General features: G+C 32.6%; 2 protein-coding genes across 2 annotated transcripts; one reads left to right on the forward strand and one right to left on the reverse strand.

Moving 5' to 3' along the window:
- Positions 1–115: 115 nt before the first annotated feature.
- LOC116107225 (non-lysosomal glucosylceramidase-like) lies at positions 116–6,237 on the reverse strand. Its single transcript, XM_031393533.1, is given in 21 exon segments — positions 116–539; positions 769–1,059; positions 1,212–2,139; positions 2,225–2,286; positions 2,360–2,432; positions 2,628–2,645; positions 2,648–2,694; positions 2,766–2,944; positions 3,043–3,114; positions 3,554–3,563; positions 3,642–3,694; positions 3,778–3,878; positions 3,968–4,022; positions 4,232–4,301; positions 4,633–4,726; positions 5,191–5,260; positions 5,380–5,436; positions 5,688–5,736; positions 5,738–5,790; positions 5,908–5,975; positions 6,180–6,237. Coding segments are annotated over 21 exon segments (2,685 nt in total). The 3' UTR covers positions 116–262.
- An 11,625-nt stretch (positions 6,238–17,862) lies between these two features.
- Positions 17,863–23,141, forward strand: LOC116107182 (calreticulin-3-like). The gene is given in 15 exon segments (XM_031393482.1): positions 17,863–17,933; positions 17,935–17,954; positions 18,874–18,981; positions 20,040–20,232; positions 20,795–21,053; positions 21,231–21,287; positions 21,382–21,429; positions 21,537–21,623; positions 21,719–21,776; positions 21,858–21,925; positions 22,041–22,133; positions 22,211–22,267; positions 22,369–22,461; positions 22,578–22,607; positions 22,864–23,141. Coding segments are annotated over 15 exon segments (1,254 nt in total). The 3' UTR covers positions 22,876–23,141.
- The last annotated feature ends 2,036 nt before the right edge of the window (positions 23,142–25,177 follow it).

Below are 25,177 nucleotides of genomic sequence, written 5' to 3' on the forward strand. Positions count from 1 at the left end.
GATTAAACAATCGTACATACATCTGTTCCATTAAGGAATTTCTATTATGACAATTGCAAAGGAAACAATGATATTCACTAAAGGTGAATTTTGAAAAGAGTCACAAGAATTGGAAAACTAATAGTAGAACAATATAGTTTACATAAAAATTTCATATTGTTAGCGCACTATAGTATGCCCCAATATTTCTTTTCTTTCTGTGATGAATTTTCTTATTGTACACAAAAATGGATGACAGTAATAAGTTACAGGAACCAATCGATTATGGAAACATCCTCTTGCAAGTGTAATCAAAGAGTGATTGTAAAAGACTTTTACGCACTTTCTCATCCGGTACCTTTAGAAGGCGAGCAACTTTACAGAATCCGGCATGATACCTATACAAAGATTCTTCGTTTACTTCTGGTTTCATCTCATTGTTAGAAGGTTTTGGCCTTGTTAGAGCCCATTGCATTGCCCATATGGCCAATGGACGCATGTAACATAGCGCTCTGAATCCACCATCGGTGGTCCAAGCTTCTGGAGTTTGGAAAGAATAGCTATGAACAAAATAGCCGTTTGTCAGTGGTTTTGGAATAAATAGTACTAGAGCTGATAATTATTAATGTAAACTATGCAGAAGTTTAAATAGTACTAGAGCTGATAATTATTTCTTCTACTGATGGTTCAACAGCACATCCACAGACTTAGGTAAGCAATGAATTTTAATCAACAAACATGCTTTCAATTTCAAGTAACAATGTTTTTATAAGATAAAGGGGATCTTACCCAAGTCCATTTTCAGACCATGTTGCTTCATAGATTCCACTAGCAGTTTGAAATCCGATATCGACCAAATCTTCATGGATCATCGTTGCAGCAACAGCATATGTGACACCGGACCATATTTCTCTTGACTGCAATGTTGTCATGTCAACTGTTCCATCAGGTAGCATCCCATTTACCGCTCCCCGCTTTCCATCCATAATCTTCAAGACATTATAGTTAAAAACCTTTTCTAATGCACTTCTCGCTTTGTCTTCATCAACAATCGGTGAAAGACCACATGCTCGGGCATACCTACAACAGAGACACATATATATGCATCTTTAGTGAAAATGCAATCAGATCAATTGCTTTTTATATTGAAGTTTAAAAATTTTTCATAAGTTTTCGGAGTATTTGATATTTAAGAATATCAATACATAAAAGTTATATCTGTTGCAACATACCATTGTCCAGCCAATTGATCAGCTTGAATAGATGAACTTGAGCAGCTACCACTATTGTCATAATTGAAGTAAGACCCATTCCACAATTTCTCATATACAACTTTTGCTTTCTGAAATTTCCACCAGAAATAATCCTCAGAACCCTTGTCACCAACTTCATGTGCCAATGCTGATGTGGCCTGCAATGCTGCCACCCATAGGCCTCCACTGTATGCACTCACACCAGAGACAGACCATGTATCATACGTCTGATCTGGGAAGCCATCATTCTCAATCATCCCATCACCATCCTTATCAAATTGGTCCATATATGCCATCGCAACATAAACTGAGGGCCAAACAGCTTGTGCAAACTTCTTGTCCCCTGTGGCAACCACATCCCTGTAAACTTGGAGAACAAATTTTGGATTCAAGTCTTTCCATCGACACGTGTCATAAAGACAGTAGCCATTTACTTCAAACCAGGGGTCATCAATTCCAATATCATGGGGAACAGCTCCAAGGACCTTTCTGGGGACCCATTGTCCATCATGTATAAGTTTCATCTTACTGGGATCATGCATCATTACTGCTGCTGCAAAGTCTCTTTGGACACTGAGTTCAAGTTTAGGAAATAGCATGATCAATGAAAAAGATGAGTAGAAATGAACATCATAGGTGTTCCACATGGGATATTCAATTCCTTCAAGATAAAGGAATTGGCCAATGTTTTCTTCACCATCTTCAAGTAAATTTGTTCCGAAAGCAGAACTGAGTGCGACTGGAGTGTGTAATAGCTCAAAAATTGAAGTCATCTTCTCAAGAATGTTTACGGCAGTATCATTATGATTGGGTACGTCAACATTTTTCTTCAAATCTGATTGTGACCTATCTAGGGAAAACTTCCTATCACCAATGTGTATTAAACTATGAACAGGAGGTGAGCCATCTGCAAAAAGAAAAAATGTAGAGTGAATACATAATCATTAAGATGAGCCAGCATTCAATATAGTTATATAGTAGACTCCAAATACCAGTCCAAATGGTGCCCCCTGAATTTAGGTAATAGAGCTCATTAAATAGAGTGATAGGGTACCTGCAAAGAACATTCAGAAAAAACTTTAGAATCTTACAGTATGATAAACGACAAATAACACATCCTAGCTTACCATTCAGGAAGCCTCTTGTCTTCAAGAATAGGTCTTTGCCATGCTTCTATCTGTGATTCCCAATTTCCATGCTCTAAGTTTAAGAAAAATGAGTTAAAGGTTCTTAACAATTGAAAATGTTTTTGTGTGCCTGCTAAGTACTAAAATGGGAGCATAACAGCCAAATTTAGAACTAATGTGTTACATGATATGCAATCTCGCTTCCTAATTTGCATACTTCAAAGTAAAAAGAAACTGCTAATTGGTAAAATGTAACTTGAAACATTACCAAGAATAGCATCATGGCTATACTTGCAGCTGCATCTCCATGAGTACCATAGATTTTCGTGTAACGCCTGTAGATAGACTTTTCAGAAGGTGGATAATATTAAATTCTGATATTTTTCAAGAATATCCACCAACTTACCGATAATATGTCTTTCCACTAAAAAATCTCACTTCTGGGCAATCCCATGCCAATGAAAATGTAACATTGCGCACTGCACCCGGTGGGACTTTCACAGAAGCCAATAGCTGCCCCAATAGATGATCCCTGCTCTGAGGCTTTGATGTTTCAGTAGAATTAAGGCGATCGAAGGATCCATGCTATTACATAGGAGAATATATGTTATTAGATAAGGATATCAGTTACAGCAAAATTCTTCCTCTTGATGCACTAGTATTATCGGAATAAGTCACCCCACCTCTTTTATTTCATGCCACATATCTTTTGCTGTTAAACCCTGGGAGTTTCCAGTATCACAAAACAAGGCACTCTGAGACATGGACATCACGTCTCTTGTGCCGCAATTGCGAAGTTAATGGGGATTGGCCATCTGCACTCCTGTATTTGTAGATAACATATGCTATTTAAAGGAAACAAGAATCATAGTGACTAAGATTTTCAAACTAAGTCTTGAATTCTTTTTTCTGTTTATATCAAGGAAAGGAGCCTTACATGTGATGTAGAACACTCCACGCACACCATCCTCCATCCTATCAGGATTGATGATCTTGTCTTTCGTATAACCATAGGCATGACACAGCACTATATGTAGTTTGAAAATCTTAGAGAAATAAAGTTAAAGATTCATACTTTTTTGTGAGTTGTAGTGTTGACCAGTAAATTCAGAAGCTCCTCCAACAGATTCTGCATACAAATACAAGTCAAACTCTTGCCAAAAATCGATATAATATAATCTCACTTGCGCATACAAGGATAAATCTAACAAAGACACATAGATCAAACAATAAGATGCAACATAAAATGATCAAGGGATGAATACACAAACAAAAGACTTACTGTCCATGTGAAAAGCAAGGTGACGTCTGCAGAAGTCTTTCCGGAATTATTAGCTGAATAAATGCAGAATCAACAGGTTACTAAGGAAATCTGTATCATATGTCCAACAAACTAAATTTTAACAGAGTACTACTACCGTGAAGGTAAAAACTGATACAGGGAAGCTGCTCTCTTTGTAATTTGGGGTATAATAGGAGAAATTTGGCGAGAACAATTGTAGTTCGGGGTCAGGTTCACCTGCATTTACAGAAATAGAATGGTTTCAACTTTCAATGTCATGATGGCCTTAACAATTCAGAAATATCTATTTCTCAATGTTAGATTACCCTCATATACAGTCCAAGCCCTTGGATACAAAGCGTGATATGTCGAATTATTCCCCTTCAGATTCCAGTCCCAGATCCAATCCCCGAACCATTGTTGTATCCCTGTTCATGCACATGAAATCAGTTTAGTTGTTTTTTTTTTTTTCATATAGCTTCTTTTCTGTCAAATGTGTTGCATGGAGAAAAAACTGTCCCCTGGAATATTAAAAAAAAATAAATAATTTTATTGAGAACAAAAATAACTGCAGTGAAATGCTGGCTTACTTGAGCACCTCTGAGGTCCTTCGCACAGTACAGTAGAACGTTTTTCACCATTTGAGCGTGAAACAAAAACCTGCAAGTGGTGTCGCATTCATGGTAAAAAAGTATAAGATTATTTCACAAAAGCCATCACAAAGAATTTTGCCTAAAAATTGAGGGTTGTCCACCCAAATTCAGTAACTTTCATGAAAGGAAACAAGGTAAAGTTGTGAGTCAGAATAAGGCCATGAAAGAAGGGAAACAATAAGGAGGAAGTGAAAAGAAACTTCAAGAATCCAATTAAGGCCGTCTAGAGTCTTGTGGGAACTTTATCGGTGGCTGACACTACAAGTAAGTGAATTTTGAAAACAACTTTTATAAGCCAATGACTAATTTTCGTCTTCATTCTCTTGTTACAGACTTACGAAAATTGATTTGCTGGAATCTGTTTATCTTCACAAATTCGAGGGAACATTTGAAAGCGCTGAAATCCACCTCTGTAACTAGTTCCAATGCTGCCTCCACTGAAAGTTTGTTTCATTCTCAAAACAGAAAAAGAGAAAAGGAATATTAGAGGAGGAACAAAATAAACAAGATAGTTCAACAACTGATACAAAACAAACAAGCTACAGCTTTAAAAATCGGCTTTATATTATTTACACACAGGACATGTTGCAATATAAAAGCTAGTAAAAAAACAATATTGTTTGATTGGTAATTTTATAGCTCTAAATATAAATTAATAGTAGATTACATGCTGAAATTTATTCAACACTCAAAATACACATCTAACATAACTACCTAAAAAAAAAAAATAGAATATTTTCTAATGCTATGCAATGTGGTAAAGATATATATATAGATGTAGAAAGGCTATTCATTATAAATATCAAATTAATAAACAACAGAAATATTTGATTTCTTATGCTGTAAATGCCCCAATAAAAACTGCAAATAGAGGAGATTTAAGTAGAAAAGATTACCCATTCCACCAAGAGGAATGCCTTGAGAAGATGTTAGTAAGCGCTTAAGAAATGGATTGATAAAAACCCGCTGCAAATGAAACCACAAGGAAGCCACTGCCGCATAAAGGTTTAGAAATTGTGCAGATCATATTCTTCAAAGCTGTGATACACACGGTAAAGTAGACTTTAAAGATATAAGAAAGTTACCTTTCCTTTGGCAGCCTCTTCTCGAATAAGCTGCAGAATCCGAATACCTATGGGGGCCTATCCAAACCAAACAACAGTGTTTAAGACATTAAGACAAATGAGGGAGACAAAGATTTGTCATTATTAACATCTTAGCAAATGACTTAAGTTCTCAACTGTCATGCATTAATCGTACTATTGAAAAGCCAGCTTGTGACTATTCATTTGTGCATTGAGCATAGAGAAGCATGTGGATCATGAGTTCTAATTAAGCAATACCTGCTATAATCTCCATCATTAAGCTTTTGATATCTAATTAAGTAACATACCAAGTGAATTATCTCCTTCCAATTCATTGAAAACGCGAAAGGGTGATCTCTCGCTATTTAGTTTTCTCTTCCAGGTAAGAGATGGAGGTTTCGCTGGGTTGACCTGAATGCGACATATAGCTAATTTTTATAGAGAGATTGAGAAGAACTTATCTCTCTTTCATTAGAAATAAAGAGAAAACAAATATGGGTTTTCACGCAAAGTCATTACCTATCAAACGATGAATCTGATTGCTCTTTCTCCCTCCATGAAAGCATTTTCCACAATCTTTTCCTCAGACATCTGTCCTGTTAACACATGAATAAAATCAAAAGAAAAAAAACAGAATACAAATAACTGAATCCCAACTTCGCAAACAAAAAACCAGCACTTTACACAAAGATCTAATCTTCTGCAATAGAGTAGTCCGATAAGAAGAACATTAACTCTTACATCCTATAGACATTCAAAGTTTCGATCAAAGTCTCTGCTAAATCAAACAATAAAAGTACTATGACCAAACCTTCCTTCCCTCGAATCCTCCAAATTCCATAAACTCAACTTAACCATCCTTAATTACATTAAATGGGTCAATTCCAACTCATTTTTCAACAAAACTGAACTGAAAAACTCTACAGATGCAATGAAACAAAGAGGTACATAAATCATCACCTCTTCAAACCCAAAAAAATTAAACAAATAAAATTACACACTTCATAGCGCTAATATCACAAACTCACTCCTTTCTCATCAACAAACACACATACATAATAAAATGGGGTCATTTCAATACATTGTTCAACAAAACTGAAATCAACATTCAACAACGCCAATAACAAAAACAAAAAATCAACACCACTTCAAAACCAAGAAATCTAAAAATTTCGAAGACCTAATCTTCTGCTGTAGAGTGTCCAAAACAAAAACATTAACTCATACATCCTATAAAAATTCAAGGTTCCAATTCTGAAGTCTCTACTAAATCAAACAATAAAGTATTGAGATCAAAACTCCCCTTCCCTCGAATTCTCCGAATTCCATGAACTCAACTTAACCCCTTGATTACATTAAATGAGGTCAACTCCAATCCAAATTAACTCAAAAACTCTACACAAATCATCACCACTTCAAACCAAAATAAAAAATAAAAAAAACAAAATCAAAACTCCACACTTTCACTGCACTAATATCACAAAACTCACTCATTTCTCATCAACCAAACACCACTACATGAATGGGGTCAATTTCAATACATTTGTTCAACAAAACTGAACTCAACATTCCACAGATGCCAATAAACAAAAGCAACAAATCACCACCACTTCAAAACCAAGAAAATAAAAAAAAATTCCCACGTTCATAGAACTAATATCACAATTCACAAAGCTTACTCATTTCTCATCAACAAAACACACATGAATGCATGCATGAACAACACACATACATGCATATGTACAAAGCCATTAAGAGCTTCAAACTCTTTCGACCCATTTGAGGATCCATGAGCAAATCTCAAAAACAATCCGAACTTGAAGAAAATCTCATTGCATTCAAATGGGGTTTCAATACGTTGACTAAAAAAAATTAAAGGGAAAGCTTGAAGCAACCAAAATCTGTCAAAAGCATCAGAACAGAAAAAAAATGAAGGAGCCGTAGAAACACTAACCTGAAGAAGAACGTGAAGATTTACAGTTATGTTTGAAAGCAAAATGTGGAGATTTTGAAGAGAGAAAAACTTATGTTCTGTCTGAAACATTACAGTTACATCTTTATATAGAATTATAACGACCCCATTAAAATTAATATATAATATCTAATTCGATGCTTGATTAGATAGATTTAAAATGTATAATACTCCATAGACCCCAAAAGTTTGTTTTAGTGTTTTGGCCCCACCAAATTCATGAGGGACCCCATTTGAATAACTTTTTTTTTAATATAATATTTTTAAACATTATATTGCACTCACAAATTTGATGTTATAAAACTTTTTACATGTTTTTTTTTTTTTTTTTTTTTTTAATCATCAGGAGTTATGAAAATTGGGGTGTTTTGAATTTTAGGGAAAAATTGGAATGAAATGGAAATGGGGTATGTTCAAAGATTAGAAATAATTTAAACTTTTTTATAAGTGGGTTTTATTAAATAAACGTGCGGGTTAAATACATCACTTTCATAAAAATATATGTATTTATATATGTTGAGTCTCACACCGACTAGACACGCTTAACCTATTAGTTATAAGAGAAGGTAATCCTCTCATTCAACAAGGTCTTATGGGTGACGAGTTAAGCCAATCTCAAATCTATCATAGTATCAGAGCCCAGATTCAGTTGAGCTAAATGCTTGACTAGCGGGTGAGAGTTAGGCCCACCTCATTTTTCAAGAAGTTGGACAGTTTGAAATTTTAATTCATTGTGTAATTTGTTTTCTTCTTTAAGTAATTATATTTCATGTTCTTCAAAACATGATTGAAGATTTCTTGTTTGTCCTTAAGTGTAATAGCAACTCATCATTAAGTGTCCTTAAAATAAATTGATGATTTGAAGTTTTGAACTTGTGTTTTATTTTTGTGGTTTTGTGAATATATTTTACCTTAATTATATTTCCAAAAAAATATTGAAAATTTTGTGTCATAAATACGCAAGTTTTTTTATGTACCATCTATGAATACACGATTCAATAAATCATAAATTTATTCTTTAAAGTATATAAACTTAATTTTAAGATTGATTTTGTTGTAGAGTTAATCACTAATATATATTGAATCATAGGGTGTATGTGCTACTTTGAAACTAAATGGAATAATTTTGATAAATTAAAGAACCCAGAGGGTTTAAATATTTTTCTATCTTAAAAGGGGAATCAGCTTTTTAATTAATTAATTTTTTATTTAACGTGACCCAACTTGTATATTTTATAATCCTTTACTCAACATGAAAAAATAATAAAAAAATGAACTCATTTTCTAATTATTACTTTTAAGATATTGTTCCCCTCTTATAAATAAGCATAAAACTGACACAAAGCAAGAGCAAATAAAGAACAAAATTCTAAAATTAAAAAAAAAAATTATTTTAGTTTTAAATTATTATTTTTTCTTGGAAACAAATTCTAAAAATTAAAAAATTATTATTTTATTTTATTTTTAAATTATTATTTATTTTTTGGAATCTAATTTTTAGTGTTGTTGAAAAGTGCTTTTCAACTTATTGTCATTTATGATGAGTGGCAGACAGTGACTCATGCTGTCGAATAAATATCTTCGGTATGAGTAATAAATAATTATTATAATAAATTTCGAAATTCTTAAAATAATATAATTTTCTTTTATATTTTAAATCTGAACTCCTTTTATGGGTTATAAATTAATTTACGGTCTTTTATTTAAAAAAAAATTATTAAATTATAAGAAATATGGTAAGACAATGGTCTTTGATCTGGATATGATAATTTATTAAATTAATTATAGAATTCTAATTAAACGGCAATTAAGGAACATTGAGCATATAATAATCAAATGTGGAATCTTTGTTTTGCCCAAAAGGCTAGTAGTGAATATATACCTCTTTGTCTTAACTTAAATATTTTATTTATTATTATACAAATAGAGAAAATAGATTTATTGATATAAAAAAATATATCATATAAGACTTCTAATGCCGAATTAGGATCAAATATGACAAAAATTTTGATGATCAAGATGCTACAACATCCGATTCTATAAAACTTGACTGCGAAAATTATTATCAATTATTATTTTTTCTAATTTTAAATTACAATTTCACCATCATTGTTGATGAGAAGATAAAAATCATACATAAATCCAAAGATAATCACAACAAATATATCAAACATTAATTAATGGTTCAAAAAGATAAGTTAGGACCGATTTTATTATAAATGCTGTCGGGTAAAACCTATGGAATTGCCCAAAATATAAACAAGAATAAAGATAAGTTGACAAACATTTCTCATAACTTTCTCTCACAAGCACTGATGTGGTAGTTCATAATTTGTCAGTTCACATTTGGTCATGCGAGACTCATTGTTGAGATGAGACATATTACGAGTTGATACGTCGCGTTTGTGAGAAAAAGTTAGTGAGAATGATTTTTGAGTGTAGTATTATTGTATAACCAATAGGGCTTTTGGGTTCGGTGTGGACCGTGTGGTGGGTTAAGGTTTTTTTCCGTTTGTATAAGCCTTGCATTTTTATTTTATTTTTTATGGCTAGGGTGTTTGAGTCAACTTATACACACATCAATTAATCCTTCGAGATCTTGAAACTACAGGTCAGGTAAGAGTTTTTTTTTTATTTTTTTTTTTTTATGACTGGGTTTGGGTCAGCTTATACGCATCTCAACTAATCCCTCAAGATTTTGGCACTACCAGCCAGATAAGAGCTCCAGTGACTATCCCTATTAGCAACCAATGAAGGACTTGAATTTAGGATATCTTGAGTAACACACTGAAGAGTCTCTATCAAACTACTCGGTCACCTAGAGATAGTTATAATACCTTACTTTACTTTTCTATAATCAAAAAGTAATATTTGAGTCAAACATTGTTAATGCTATAACAATAATAATTAAAGAAATTCCCTTCACCTAATTATTCTTAATAAAAAATAACAAAAACAAAAATACTCGTAATATGCTAGACTTGATAGTCTAGCATGGTCTATCATGTTTTAATTAGACTATCAAACTATATCGTTAAATGTTAGACTTGATCTAAACTATGGAGTCTAGCAAAGTCTAAAGCTATATATTAGTAATATCGTATTTATTATTTTATGAAACGTATAATTAGTAAGTTATTGAATTTTATGGTTGTATTTTAAATAAAACCTATACATTTTGGGAAATTATGATTATTGAGTTGACTATATATATCCGAACCTCATAATAATTTGTATTTAAATATTTTGTACATCTCTCATAAAATTTGACGAGTTTTAAGATAATTAAATAATTTTAAATTAAAGATAAATTAAATAAATAAAGAAGTTATATCTCGAATATGTAAGAATATCACATCAACTTGTAGAGATTAGTTTGTATTAGTATCTAGCGATATTCATAATAGTTACCTCTTCGGTACACACTCGTTGTGTTTTTTTTTTTTTTTTTTTAAAAGAGACCTATAACTTTTCATAGTAAAAAGAGTAGTCTTTGAGGCAAACATGATTAATAATATAGTAACCATTGGATAAATTTAAATAGTCATTCTCTCGTACAAAAGTTCTCCGTCATACCTTCTATAACGTTGAGTTTTAATTTTTTGTAAAAATACCATTTTGCCCTCACTTTTATTGAAAGACAGAAAAGTTTTTTCTTTGAACTAGTGAATTTTAATTTAATTAAAATATTATTAAGTTTAGTTAACAACAACGGGTTAAGAGTAACTAGTGTTTGGTTAATTTTAATTAGGGTGGATTAAATTTACTTATGTTTGGTTAATTTTGAAATGACCATAATGCCTTGAAACTATGAAAATAATTTAATAGTATTAGTGATGAGGAATATTTTGCGATGATTTCAAATTTCCCAAAAAAATAATATAAAATGTTCGTATTTGAAAATTTTCACAAGTTTATTTAATAAGAGAATTAATTAATATTTGTCCTTTTCATAGAAATTTAATTGCTTTATTTCATAAATTTGAGATTTCAATAGTCTTTATAACTCTCTAAAATAACAGCCCTAAGCTAGAGGAAAAATATAATTGCAAGTTAGTAAAGCAATAAATGGTCCCTTCTTTTTTTTTTTTTTTTTTACTCAAAAGTTAAAAAAAAAAATTAAAATGTCATTGATTTTTTAATTCCTTCCTTTGTCTATGGAAATAGACATCCAACTTAATTCCTAGAAGAAAATAAAATACTTATTTGCGTAAAAAGATTTTACAAAACAAAGACTTTTGCAATCACTTGAAGCAAGACTTTAGCGTGTGAAAGGACTTTAAGAACCTTTGAGGGAGTGGGAAATTGGATTTTGTATCGTTGTAGAGCTCTAAAGTGATGTAAAGAGTGTCGGTTTTCGATTCATGGTGACTGAAATTCTAATGTGTCAATGTATATAACAAGTGAAATTATTTGAAATGCCGTAACCCGTAAATTCGCTCTAGTCTTGAAGATTAGTCTTAAAACAAATTTCTCTGGTTTTTATGATGAGGGTAGGTACTCAAATGTGGCTGTCTGATAAATTGAATTGTTTTGTACCGCTCTTTGGGTGTCTGTTACAAGAGATTCCTAAGATACCTCTTTTTTCTTTATTTATCATAACTGAATAGAGGTTTTGAGTTTACCTTTGTTGATGTATGTCGGATTTAGACATGTGATAGGTAGGTTCTCAAAGGTATTATCCAAATCTTTATTTATCATAACTGGATGAAGGTTTTGAGTTGATGTTTATTGATGTATGCTAGATCCAAACATGTGGTAGGTGGGTTCCCAAAGATATTGCTCACTTTAAACCTTGAGATCTGTACGGTTTTATATGATAAATTGAATTGATTTGTATTGCTCTTTGGGTGTCTATTACAAAAGATTTTTAAGATACTTTTTTTTCTTTATTTATCATAACTAGATAGAGGTTTTAAGTTGATGTATGTCGGATCCAGACACATGGTAGGTAAGTTTCCAAAGATATTGTGCACTTTAGACCATAGGGCCCACACGTTTTTATCCTAAAAAGGTGTCTCTGGGTGATGAGAGTATCCTTGGGATATATAAGTGATCAAGCCTCCTGTCTCCTAACTGATGGGAAACTTTGGCACCAACAACGTCCTCAGGGGGCGATCTTTTTGTCTTGAAAATGCGTCTTTGAGTGGTAGGGGTGTTTTAGACTATATAAGCGACCAAGACACTCGTCTCTTAAACAACGTCAGATTTTGACACCAACAATGTCAATCTATTTTTTGTGGTTTTTGAGCTGCTGTAATTTCTCTCTCTTTTTGGTGTTCATTAATTTTGTTTTATTTTTTGCTTAACCACTTGTATTTGTACAAGTGTTCCTAGATTTCACCTCATTCATCTGTTTTTTCCGTATTTTATATTGTATTATTTTGAATTTACCCCCTTTAAATTAATTCCTAGCCCACCTTTAGGCTTAATCTCCACCGTCTGATTCTCTTTGTTTATAGATGTGCTTGACATGCGATGCTCTCAATACTTCTCTCTTTCTTTATTTCTTTAGCCTCAATTACAACCTTGATCTTGATCTATGAAAAAGCCTTTGTGTGTATGATGTTTGAATATAATTATTTTGAGAGTTTTTAAATGTATTAAAACTTAATATTAGAGTGGAAATGTATTTATAAATTATAATATATGTTTTTAGTTAAATTTAAAAAAAATATATAATAACTAATAATTTGAGTGGTTTTGAAACTTTATAATAAATTAGAAAATACTACGTGTGGACAAAAATAGAATTTATACCTAAAAATGAAAGATAAATAATTTTTATCATGAAGTTCAATAAAGATATACTAAACAGTGAAATAGTATATATAAAAGTGTATAAACTATTTATAAAAATAAAATTTAAAAAATAAGAAATGAATATAATAATATTTATTATTTTTTAGAATAAATTGTTAAATATTAATTTAGTATCTTTTTAGAAAAAAAAATTTAAGAGTAAATTGAAATTTTAAATTACATTTGAACAGGCTTACAAATTTACAATGTCAAAGCCCAAAAGGCCCAAACTGATTATAAAAAAAAAATTTCGTTGTGAAATACAATACACAGGATTACACAATAGTTCCAAAATTTGAGCCATTTTATGAGATTCTTTTTTTTTTTTTTAAATCTTATATTTGAATGGACTTAATTGTAATTACCTTAGGTGTTTGTTTTTCAATTTTAGAACCATTTTTTTGTAATTGCACCCTATTTGTTCTGCTCGTACCAATCCAATTAGTTCACCGGGTAAAAAAAAAAAACAATAAACATTCTATTTTCTAAAACCAACACTTTTAATGTTTAATTTTTTTTAAAATATATATATATATATATTTTTTTTTTTTTGGCCGACAAAGTTTATCTAAAACCATAAACATTTTTTGAAACTTTTTTACGTTGTTTAGTTGCATCTCAAAAGCGTTTATTGAATTTCAAATGAGCTAATTTGAGCTTCTCTTATAAACGTTTTGCGAGCTTACTTAAAGTGCTAAAAGTTTCAAAAATTCCTTTATTATAACTTATAATTTGACTTGGTTTATGCTTATAATTACAACATTTTCAGTAAATTATTACTAGAAAATTCTTTTATATATTTTTTTTAACAAGTCATGTTATTTGAGCTCTATTAAAAAAATTTCTACGCCACTTGGGTTAGTTATATCTAAAAAGTTTTGTGTTCGAGTAGCATGTGAGGTACTTACCATATTTATGCAATTGTCTTGGTTCATTGGGTTATAAGTTGTTTTGTGACCTTAAAGATTAGGCAATGTGAGCCTGGATACCTCGGATACATAAAAAAAATAAAATAAAACATTTCTTTCTAAGCCCCTAATTAAATAATTTTTTAAAATAAATTATATACATAATAATTTTCCCTAATTAGCCTTATTTTCTTCCTCTTTCACTAACCTTCCCAAGTTAACAAAGTTTTTACAATAATAATAGGTTCACAACCTTCTCTCACAACTCTTGACGTGATAGCTCGTAATTGGTTACTGCGCAAATGGATAGACGGGCCCACAACAATAGATAGGACCCATTTGCGAGCTAACCAATTACAAGCTGTCATGTTGGGAGTTGTGAGCCGCAAATTAAAATAAATTATATACATAACAATATTCCCTAATTAACCTTATTTTCTTCCTCTTTCACTAACCTTCCCAAGTTAAAAAAGTTTTTACTAGGTTCACAACCTTTTCTTATAACCCCTGACGTGACAACTCACAATTAGTTAGTTCACAAATGAATAGGCTGGACCCATAGCAAACAGACGAGACCTATTTGCGAGCTGACCAATTACAAACGGTCATGTCAGAGATTGTGAGATTGAGTTATGACCAGTGTTTTAAAACCCGGCCCGGCCCCGCCTGTTGAACCGGGACCCAAAGGCTTCAACGGGCCGGGTTTAACTTTTCCGATTCACCCCAAAACCCTAAGATTTGGGAGGATGATCGGCGAACAATCAACGGCCAGAAGGTTGGGGCTTTTGAAGACTAAGTGCCGCTGAATGTAATGGTGTGATGGCGTTGATTTCTGGTGAGTAAATCGACCGAAAATCGAATAAATATGGTAGCGGCAACAATGGAATTTTGTCGGCGATTGGCGAGGCTAATGGGGGTGGGGTGAGTTGGGTTTTGGTCGGGAGGAATAGGGGAGTGTTGTCGACGCCGGCGTGGATGAGATCTGGCCTGGAATGCCAACGCCGGCGTCGGTGAGATCTGGTCGAAATCGAACGGCTAGATATTGGGTGGATTTTAATGGAAATGAGCTCAATGGACTATTAGGGTTGCATATGTGGTGCCGTCGCCGCCAATCAGTAGCCGGTCGATTTGTATTTGGGGTGCGTTTGATAAAGTTCAAACACATGGGACTTACATGTAATTTTTAGGGGCGTATTTGAATGAATTTAAAAGTTTTTGTCAACCGGTTTGACCATTAACCTGAGACCCGAAAACTTTGCTGGGTTTCACCCCAGGTTGGGTTTTAAAACACTGGTTATGACCTAATATTACTTAAGTTTTGATATGTAATAAGCATTACTCTGATAAATTATAATTTAATAAGATGGTCGAATAAAGGAAGCCTAAAACCCATTTGACACTTCTAATTATTTAATCAACTTAAGAGTTTGATGACAAATTCAATCTAATTTTATCCAATCAAATTTTGAGGTGCCATGTCACAAAGGGAATTGATTGGATGAAGAAATTAGTTTTATTGGTGTGTGCCTCACTTCTTAAATTCAATTTCAATTTAATTAATTTAATTTAACAGAATGTGAATTGTCCTTTTCATTATTCGGCCGTAGACTTGGGTTTGGGGAGAAGACTTGGAAATTTCAAAGAAAAACTCTAGTCAACTCTTGAGTCCAGTCTTTACTTTCAGAATTACCTAAATACCCTTCTCCTTCGACGAAATTTCAATCTTGACACAATTAACTTTTTAACACATGGCTTCCAATATTCCGAATAAGATCATATTGAATGAAATTTCAATCATGATGTTATTTCAAGGATTGATGAAATTACTGGTGGGAACGCATATTTAGTCAAAAGCAATTCTTACAAAAAAAAAAGAAATATAATTAATTTGGATAAATTAAAAGCTTGACTTGAAGGTTGACTAGAAAATTGATTTCATATTTCTATTATTAATTTTTGGGTGGAAATTTTGGGTACATTGACCTCCAAGTCAATCATGTGAATCAAACTTTAGGAATTTTCACAATAAAACAAAACTTTTTATGTTTTTCTTCTATTTTTTGTTTGATGGGTAAATAATATTATGTTTTTCTTTTCACTTTTTGTTTGTTTTTTGAGTCATGAAAATTTAAAAAATACTTTTTATATTTTCAAAACAAAACTTCACTAGCAACAAATAAGTTTTCTAGTCATTTACATAGTTGTATTTTTTAAAATTGATATATATATTATATAATATAATAGATATATATATATATATATATATATATTATATATTATATATATATATATATTTAATATATTCATAGTTTACATTTTGAGAAAATGGTATGATAATAATATTTAAAGTGAGGCTTGTATTTTTTTATCCATACTCTTGTTAATTGGTGCTTGATATAAGAAAAATGGATTATTTTAATCCATCAGCTTACACATACCTCAATTAATTTTTGAGATCTTTGAATACCCTACACCCAAAGCACTATATAGTCACAACGTGATAAAAATGTTATTAGCTTGATGCCTTAATACAAGAGGATTAAAACATGTTATTATTTTTAATTTGATCAATTTAGTTCTACTTTTACCCTCTAATACATCAAAAATAAAATATAAGTACTTAATTAAGTCTTTTCAAAAAAAAAAAAAAAAAAAAACTAAAAGCAATTTTCAAAAAGTAAATTTGAGTACATTTACAAAAGAAACATTATTCCAAACAATATTTGTTATTAAAAGTATTCTCAAATCAAATGAACTCCTCTTTCCATCCTTTCTCATCAACTTTAATGAGGTTAACTTGGACCCCCTGAAAGTTTAAACCACTAGGCCTAGCAATTTATTTTTATTATCTTACAACATATAAATATGAATTATAAGTAATTAAATTATATTTAAATTCTACAAATATTTTTTTACATTTAAAAATCCCAAATTTAATATTCTTAATTTTTGCAAATATTATTTAAATACTAAATTTAATATATTCTTAATTTTTTTGCAAATATATATTTAAATATAATTAATAAAGGATTATAGGAATTAATGTGGTCATTAAAAAAAGTCAAGGGTATAAGGGTAAAGTCCCAATAAGTCTATGGGTAAATATGTAAATCAGCGGTAAAACCTGGTCTTCCATCACTTTTAACGCAAACAAACGGTAGGGGGTCTAAGTGGCTATATTGGAAGTTTGTCGGGTTGGCGTATTTTTGAATCTTTCAGGCGGTCTAGGTGACATAACCCTTAATAAAATGATTCTTGACGGCATATATTTGCAAAAGCAATTAAATCGATTTGAGAATTGATAATGTAAACATCTAAAATAAATGAGGAAGAACAAAGAGCGTGTGGAAACAAAAACAATTGGACAGTGCAACGTCTTGCTGATTCCTGATTGGCTATCATCCTCAAAAGGTCTCATTTATTACAAAATATGGCCCTACCATTTTAAATTAATTTTAAAAATTGGGTCATTTGTCCCTTTTGCAACTCCATGACCATTAATATCCTATGAGGAGACTTGAACCTAGACTTTACGGGTGCAAACCATAATGGTACAAAAACCATAATTGACGAGTTTGGGTCAGTGAAGGAAGGATTAAATTCTATTATGAATCCGGGGTCTACCTGATGAATCAAAAACTAAAGGGACCCCAAGACAACCCACTAAATTTGAAAATTTCCAAAATGGTACAAAATGTATTAAGCGCAAAAACAAGGCACAAGTCAATCAGATTTCTATACTAGGCTAACCAGCAACCTCTCACTCCATAAGCAAGAGCCCTCCCAGTGGCACAAACACAAATGGCGGAGCATGTTTTAGCGCTTAAGCTGCTTGTACTTTCCTTTCTCATTCATTTTTCTTTTTCTGAAATTATTCGAAGACGTTTTTGACGGTAATTTTCTCTCAATTCATGGCTTCACATGCTTGTACCTTTCTATTTGTTTTCTTTCTAATTTTAAATAAATTATTTTTTATTTCATTTTTCGCTTATTTAGCCACGTCACTAACTGTAAGAAAACTTCTGTTTTAACAGACAGTTTGTTCTGTTAAAAAAAAAAAGAAATGGTGGTGTTTCGGTGTTTGGTTCCGGAGAAAATGTGAGAGAAATAAAAAGTGTCAAATTTGAAGTAAAAAATTGATTTTTGGGTACCCTTTTGCTTGAATTAAACCGCAATCAACTTCTTTTTTTTTTTGTTTTTTTTGTTTTGGCCTTGTAACTCTTTTTCGCTGCTGAGAAACAGCAGGAAAGTGAATAAAATGAAATGCTTAATCTTTTTTCTTGACTCTCCTGCAATTATTTTTCCACCTCGAAAGCCTCTATGTGGCTGCTGAGAATCAGTAGGAAAGTGAATGTTTAGTGCTTTTTGTTGAGCTATGCTGAAATCAACTTTTTTTTTTTTTCCTTTTTCTCTTTGGTGCCTTGAAACTCTGTTTGGCTGCTGAGAAACAATAGGAAAATGAATGAAAGTTAAATGAATATGTTTTTTTTTTACGTTGTGCCTTGATTTTGTCAAATTGAAGTAGAGGAAGAAACTGAGAAAATGAAAAAAGAAAAATAAAAAAATCTAAGTCAACTAGTCAACTCTGATTATATTAAACTACCAGTCTATTTCACGTCACCATCATGATAACTTCCTCCTTTTTTTATTTATTTATTTATTTTAATATTTGTTTGATATTTCTGAATGGAAAGCTGGAAACTGATGTTCTTGTAATAGTTTAGTGCACTGAAATATACTTTCATTTGTTAACTTCGGAGCTTTTGTTGCTTTAGTTAACAACTTTGGTTTGTGTTTTGATATCGGAAATAGATGGATGGCAATCGCGGTGGGTTAAGTCCGACTGGAAAAGAGCTGAAGGAAAAGCTGGAACTTTTAAACATACAGCTGGAAAGTGGAATGGAGATCCGGATGATAAAGGTACATAATTCTCAATGATTTGTTGTTGATTAGCTTCCATAATACCCAGTGTTGTTTTGATTAAATACATAGCTGTCTACCTGTTAAAATGTTGTGGTTTTGGAGAAGTTATTGCTGAGTTTCTTCATTTTCCTGCTTCTTAAAAATGGTAACTGGTTTGTTATTGAAAGAAAGGATAGTAATCAGAACTTCACCGAGTATATTTGTGTTTCAATTTATCCAAATTTTCAACATTCATCAAGGCTATCTTTGCTGTCGTCTTATTTGCTTTCAGGGTTCAAACCCGCTTAGATTATAAACACCAGGATTGTCGACAATGATGTCGCTATCCTTATCACCTCCTTAGCACTGTCACCAGCATCGTACAGCTGCCATCACCATGTAATACCTGATCTTATCTATTTTGTCTACATCCTGCTGCTAAAGTCGCCATCCTAATGATCACTCTGGATTTGTAGTTGCACTAATTCTGCAATTTTGAAATGTTAACTGGTGCTACTTCTTTCCTAATACCACACTCCATTGTGAATTAAACATGCCCCACCACTAACAAGCCTGCCACCATTTCTACAGCACATGGTGGTACTCCCACCACTTATCCCGTCTTTCCCTCCGTGACATCATCATTTCCACTGAAATTTGCACATATATTGCATATATTCAATATGCTTCTAGTTTGTTAAATGACATCACCATTGGTATGAAGGAGAAATGTGAGCTTTTTGTCTATTTTAGTGGTTTGTAATGTGCATAGATTTCTTGAGCAAATAAGGGTGTTAAGTGTAAAAGTTATACAAGGAAATAAGTTGCTCGCTGTTATTTTGTTCAAAATAGTTAGTGACTTGAACTGATACAGAAAAGAGCTAGAAAACAAAGACCTGAAAATGTCCTATGCACCCTTCTTGTCACCAAGTGGGAGTTCTGAATGGGATGCAGGGGAACTATTGGGGATTGTATCTAATGGACCTAGAATAGCTTCCTCTACTCATTTCATTATCATATTAAATCCCACTTTCAGTACAATTATTAAGTTTCTAAGGATCTTTATAATGTTGTAGGCATTCAGACTCACACTGATGCAAGACACTATGCCATATCCGCAAAGATACCAGAGTTCTCCAACAAAAACAGAACACTGGTTGTCCAGTATTCTATAAGATTTGAACAAGAGATTGAATGTGGTGGCGGTTACATAAAGCTTCTTTCTGGATATGTCAATCAAAAGAAATTTGGTGGAGACACCCCGTACAGGTAGCATTTCTTTATGCATATTTTATATGATCAACTCCTCAGTGCTTTAAGTTTGTGTAGCACCCATTTGTTAATTTAAATAATTGTCTTTAAGCATATCACCATTATGATCTCAATTGATGAAAATGACCGGAGACAAGATTATCATTTGCTATATTTCTGTAGTAATAGTGTTGAGGAAAAGGGCTTTTCTTTGACCTCAGTGAAGAGTGTCGTGTAATGAGAGCTTGAGACAGTGATCATATGCAGTCCTCTGAATTTGACCATATGCATTATAGGTGTCAGTTGGCCTGCTTAGAGCTACTGAATAGAGAGAATACAAAATGAATGGATGATATATTGATATGGTGATTCACAGTCTTCATTATATAGATGTTTTAAACTACCCTACATGAAGAGATAGCAAACAAACACAGAAAGCTTTTCCATTATTCTAAAGCTTTCAGTTAGTTTCTATGTTGTTTTAATTTAAGCTTTTTTCTATTTCTCCACCTAATCAATTGAGTTCTTATAGATCTTTATCACAGTAAGGAATTCCTGCTGACAAATTTTGTTCGTGTAGTTTTATGTTTGGACCGGATATATGCGGCACACAAAAGAAGCATCTGCATGTCATCCTCTCCTACCAGGGCCAGAATTACCCCATCAAGAAGGAGTTGGAATGTGAAACTGACAAGTTAACACATTTCTACACATTTATTCTTAGGCCTGATGCCTCTTATAGCATTCTCATTGACAATCGAGAAAGGGATTCTGGAAGCATGTATACAGACTGGGATATTCTTCCTCCACGGAAAATCAGAGATGTCAAGGCTAAAAAGGTTTCCTCAAGCTCAAAACTCCGTTCATATCAAGCATAGATTATTTCAATAGATCTGTAATTATATTTTAGTGTTAGTTGCTCATTCTTGCTTGTGACTTTCTCATTGGATTAAGTTTCACCTGTTTTTTTTTTTTTAATTACTGAGTCCAACGTAATTGTTTACCATGTTTCACAGCCTAAGGATTGGGATGATAGAGAATATATTGATGATCCTAATGCCGTTAAACCTGAGGTATTAAATTTTTATATACTTACTAATCATTCGTTTGATTTGTAATTGCAATGCATAAATTACTCTCTCATTCGTCTATAATTTGGTCTTACAGGGATATGATTCAATTCCAAAAGAGATACCAGACCCAAAGGCTACGGAGGTTTGTAAAATGGTTATGAAACAACAATATCAACAAAGCCATGTGTGTGAATGAGAGTCACAAGTGAAAGAAAATCAATTAACTCTTGTTTCCTTTTCCTTGATCAGCCTGATACTTGGGATGAAGACGAGGATGGTATATGGAAAGCACCAAAGATACCAAATCCAGCATACAAAGGGCCATGGAAGCCCAAGGTATGTCAATTTTACTTTTATAAGTGCATCAAAAGATTGAAGCCTGATACTTTTCTCTAATTTCTAATCAATTCAACTTTTTTGGGACACATCAGAGAATCAAGAACCCAAATTACAAAGGGAAATGGAAGGTTCCTTATATTGATAATCCAGGTACTACTTATACTGTCTGCTTTTTAACTGTTCAAGAAAATTTTTCAACAAAATGTTTAAATCTTCTTTTTTCTTGTGTAGAGTTTGAAGATGATCCCGATCTTTATGTGCTTAAGCCTATTAAGTATGTTGGCATTGAAGTTTGGCAGGTACGAATGTTGGATATGAATACCAATATCCTAATCTGAGAATGTCTTTATTTTTATGTTGCAATAAAATTTAATTCTACTCAGATGAGTGACTCGGCTATATGGTTGAGTGCAGGTCAAGGCTGGTTCAGTTTTTGACAATATTTTGATCTGTGATGAACCGGAGTATGCAAAACAAGTGGTAGAGGAAGTATTCCACAATCGGGAGGTGTGTCCCACTCTTTCGCTTTTTTCCAATGGAAGATTGTTAAGTAACTGTTCCTAACTTCTATTTTGATCTTTCAGATTGAAAAAGAGGCTTTTGAAGAAGCAGAAAAAATCAGAAAAGCAAGAGAGGAAGAGGTGATTATGCAGACATAATCTCATTTTACCGAACTATTCACATTCAGTTGTAAACTTTGTTTTTGTTGATTCCAAGTCATTTGAGCCCCTGAAATGTGCAGGAAGCTCAAAGAGCAAGAGAGGAAGGTGAAAGAAGGAGAAGAGAGAGAGGTTATGATCGACGCAGGGATCGCTACAGAGACAAATACAGAAGGGTTTGTGCCTTATAATACCAAAAAATTCTTTAACATTGAACACTATGTGCAGGATCTTTAATTTTTTGTTCTGTTCGAAGAAATGTAGTTTCTAAAACGGATTATTTCTTTTGCAGCATCCCCGCGATTACCTGGACGATTATCATGTAAGCCTCATTTCTGCTTTACTCTTGTCATTTGAATGCTAAAGAGTTGTGACATCTGTTCTATAGTGGCTCCCATTTTTTACTTGAAAAACCGACTTTTTATCTTCCCATACAGCATGGACAGATTTGTTCCGATCCTTGTATCTGCCATGTAGTTTGTTTACATCATGAAAACTTGGAAATGACAATCAACATACTCACTTTTGAATTGAGAAATTGATATGCTCGTTTAACAAATCCGTGTATATGTTTTCAGGATGAGCTTTGAGACGTTTGTTCCACCCGCTGCCCTCCTAGTGGTGGCATTGCCTCTTCTTTCAAGTTGTCAGAGCAGGGGATTGCTGAAATAACAACATTTTACCTTAGAGAGTAGTATTTTTTGGTCCTAAGTATTAATTGTTCTACAAGTTTATGTTGTAATTTTTTATTTGGAAGTATCACTTGTGCATTGTCATAAAAAAACTAGTTGAAACGTATTTTTGAGATATAAAGCCTGGCTCAATCTAAAGTTTGAAGGTGAGTTTAATTATTCAAGACCAATCTTTTAATAACCAACCCAGGGTGAAACCCGAAAAAGTTTCCGGGTCTTGGGTTGACCGATTTGAATGGCCGGTCAAACCGAGTGTCAAAAAGTTTAAAATTTAGCAATACACCCCTAAAACTTTTGTGACGTCTCTAAAGTTTGAAATTTAGCAAACACACCGCAGACACAAATCGGCGATCAACTGGTTGGCGATAGTGACACACCAAATGCAATTTCAATCATCCCTTGAGCCTATTCCCTAGAAAACCTACCCAATATTTGGTCAAAATTGACCGATTTCGGTTAGATCTCACAATCGTTGACGTCGACAACCCAGGTCAAATCTTACCACAGTCGGCGTCGACAACCCTCCTTATCACCTCGAAAATACTTCCCTTAACCTCCTGACCAAAACCTATCTCACCCTACCTTTGTTCACCTCGCCAATCGCTGGCAAATGCCGACTATTTCCGCAATTTTTTTTTTTTTTAATATTTTCGGTTGATTCACTTACTAAAAATCATTTCCGTTGTCACTATTACACTCATTGACCCTTCCTCTTCAAAAGCCCCAACATCCCTATCTTTAATTGTTCTTCGATCATCATCCAAATTTCTATGGTTTTGGGTGAATAGGAAAATTGATGAGTCTTGGTTGAACTGGTTTAATCGATCAGGACGGGTCGGGTTTTAAAACACTGTTGAAGACACTAATCACCTTTTTGTTATTAGACAAGCTAAATTCTTACCAACTCTTTATCCAAGTTAGGAGAGGATTTTTTTCGCAACCATTGTATATACAACCAGGCAACTATGAGACGTACATTTAAACCTACCAAACATGCGAGCAGGGCAGGTACATGCAAGGTAACAACATGTAATGTGTCAAACGGGAACAGGTTGACGAGTAAATTTTTGAACGGGTAGGGAAAGGCACCACCCATACCCACCTGTGCAGGTACCGGCTGACTTGCGGGTCTCCCATTTCCCACATATATTTTCACTTTTTTTTTTTTTCAACTTTTGTTATTCAAACCATAAAATATAAATTAACAACATACAATTTCAATACAATTAAACCCAATACAAAAAAAGTACACAGCTAATCGTTTATTATTTCTTTAAGCCCAATAGATCCAATACATTTTTTGTTATTATTTATTATTTCACAACTAATAATAATAGGTGATAATTGGTACAAGTCAAACTCATTAGTTTATACTGATTTAGACTGTAAACTAGGGTTTAGGAAACTACAAAAAAAGTTTACATTAATTTAACACATCTAATTAAACAAGGATTAGTTTGAAGGTTGTTTAATAAAATTGTCATTATCTAAATATTTTTTTTTTTTAATCTTTAATGAATATATATATATTTTTTTGTTTTTCCAGTTTGGAAGAAGGGCAGAGATGGAGCAGTAAGCGCAGGCAAATAGCAAATAAAAGCATAATTGAAAGGAGAGAGGGGCAAGAGCAATTCTTAATTCCTCAGATAATTACTTACAAAAAAAAATTTAATGTAAAATTAACACACCAATGATCTAGAGAACTTAGATAAAATTATGAATGTAAATAAATATTTATGAGAACAAATTGAGTAATGTTATTGTCCCATTCAAATCACAATGTCTCTTGAAATAGACCGACTTATGGGAATTCACCTGAAATATAAAACAAATTAAAAGTATTTGGTATTTTGATTGTTTGTAGCTTGGAATTATTGTCTGATCTGTTAACAAAGAAGAGAAAAAGGAAGTTACTTGAAGGGTTTTTTACTCACCTAAGGTTTAAGTAAATAGAGTTTCAACAAAATGGACCGTGCACTACCTCGGCTTTATAAGATAGTGACGGTTAAGTAATCAATTTTTTTTTTTTAATTATATTTAGATAAAGGGACGAAAATGATACTTTTCTATATAGAACTCGTCACAAAATGACCAGAGTCAGAGCTACACGCAGGCCTGGGGTGGCCACCCCACTCACACAATTTTTTTCTTTTTTTTTTTTAAATTTTATATAGAAAAGTATCATTTTCTCTCTTTTATT

This window comes from Pistacia vera, unplaced genomic scaffold (assembly GCF_008641045.1).
Source record: "Pistacia vera cultivar Batoury unplaced genomic scaffold, PisVer_v2 Contig529, whole genome shotgun sequence".
NCBI classification, from domain to species: domain Eukaryota; kingdom Viridiplantae; phylum Streptophyta; class Magnoliopsida; order Sapindales; family Anacardiaceae; genus Pistacia; species Pistacia vera.